A 1,906-nucleotide genomic window follows, 5' to 3' on the forward strand; every position below is an offset into this window, starting at 1 on the left:
ATCAGCTCTTGAACCCGAAGTTACTAGACTTGAGTAGTATTTCTGGCTGCCTTTGCCCCAAGGTTTTTAGGAGCCACTGGTCACTGAAAGCACCACTATACATACACAAGATCACAGTGATCATTTCTCTCTGGAAATCTTGTTACAAAAGCTTTTGAGTCCTAAACACCTTGCTAAGAGCATCATCTAAGAGGCTAGTTGCATAGGAACCATAGTGATCAGAGAATTTGGCTACTCTCAGGCCTCAGAGGAAACACTTACTGATACAGCAAAATCACTTCTGCATACAGTGATGCACATACGAAAGCTTCACGTTATACACTCCCCAAAACTATGTTAGTCATATACCCATGTCATATATTCCTCATCTAATTAAACAAGTATATTCCCAGTTGAAAAAGAACCAACACAAGCCCCACAGCAAAATCACAGGATCATTTCAGAGTGATGCCATTTAAACTTCTGCACTGAAAAAAACAGCAGAGACTAACAGGCAAAGCACATTTTATCTGAAGGCTTTTATTTAGAACTCTGCATGTAGATTTGTTATCTGAATCTCAATTATATTCCATGGATTTTATATTCTCTGTAAGCAAGTGTCTTTGCTATATATATTAAATTTCCTCTTCTCTTAAAATTGTGTCCTGTAAGAGACAGCAGCGTTCTGTGTCCTTACTTGCTGTAACAGCACAAGAATTACTCATCAGGCACCAAGTCAATTACAAATAAGCATGTATGCCTGTAAGCAGCAAGCAAGTGTTCACAACAATTTCAAATATAGTTTAAAACAAAATATTAACAGCTGCTTTTCATTAAGATTGGTTAGTTTTTCCTAGCCCTCAATAAATAGAAAGCATAAGGCATGTGGAATCCAAATTCTTTTAATGAGCTGAAGCTAAGAAGCACCGTTTGCCATTTACCCCGCGATTTCAACTAGGACCTTTTCCTTCATCAGTTGCAAATATCTCACTTCCTCCACATTAATACCAGCGAACTGGCTACGGATCTCGGCTGGTGACGTACGGGGCACAGAGGGAGAAGAAGGCCGTACAGGTGGAGAGCGGGCCCGGCGGCGGGTCTACCGGGGCGGAAGAGCTGCCGCCTGAAGGACGGCCTTTGGTAGCCCCGGCGTGAGGCCTGGCAGGGCGGGCAGCCGCCGAGCCGGGGCCTGTCGGAGCGGCCAAGCCCCGTCCAGCGCCCGGAGCAGGCCCAGCGGCCGCGCCACTGGCACTGCAACGGCATCCCCGGCGGCTCCTCGCTCAACGCACCGGTAACAGTGCGGCGGGGCGGCGACCCCCGCCGGGGCGGCGCTACTTGCAGAGCCCCTCCAGCCGCTCCAGGGTGCCCTTCATGTCGCGGATGCGCTTGGCCAGGGCGGGCACGGGCTGCATGGCGCGGTCCAGCTCCTCGCAGCGCGCCACCAGCGCGTACATGGCGCGGATGCTGAGGTCGGCGGCCTCGCCCAGGCTCTCCACGCCGTCGCGGTAGGTCTGAATGCAGCCGACGCTGAGGGCCGTCAAGGCCTGCAGCCCGCAGTGCACGTTGCGCAGCAGCTCGTCCACCTGCGCCGCCACTTGCCCGGCCAGGGCCACCACGTCCTGCAGCGCCCCGGGGTCGATGGCGGGGATGGAGCAGCCGCCCCCCGCCGCCGCTGCCGCCGGGAGCTCGCCCCTCGGGGCGCCACTCAGCCGGATCCGCCGCTCCAGGTTGTTGGCTACGAACTGGGTGAGGCGCCCCTCGCGCAGCACCGTCCCCTCCAGCTCCAGGGCGCTCGCCAGCGTCGCCCGCCGCCCCTCCGGCAGCTGCTGTCGCGCTACCGCCGCCGCTCCGCCGGCAGCCAGGCTCAGCGCCTCCAGGCTGCGCTCGTCCCGTCTCTGTCCCGCCGCCTCGCCACCGGGTCCCTCCG

At 55.8% G+C, this 1,906-nt stretch overlaps 1 protein-coding gene across 1 annotated transcript; it reads right to left on the bottom strand.

Moving 5' to 3' along the window:
- Window positions 1-499: 499 nt before the first annotated feature.
- BORCS6 (BLOC-1 related complex subunit 6) lies at window positions 500-1,901 on the bottom strand (the record flags this gene model as incomplete). The annotated part of the gene is made up of 1 exon (XM_057419970.1): window positions 500-1,901. A coding segment is annotated over one exon (591 nt), but the record flags the coding sequence as incomplete, so codon positions are not given.
- Between the last annotated feature and the right edge of the window lie 5 nt (window positions 1,902-1,906).

This window comes from Pezoporus wallicus, unplaced genomic scaffold (genome assembly GCF_028554395.1).
Source record: "Pezoporus wallicus isolate ANWC-B61680 ecotype Strahan unplaced genomic scaffold, APGP_CSIRO_Pwel_v1 contig_10953, whole genome shotgun sequence".
Classification (NCBI taxonomy): Eukaryota; Metazoa; Chordata; class Aves; order Psittaciformes; family Psittacidae; genus Pezoporus; species Pezoporus wallicus.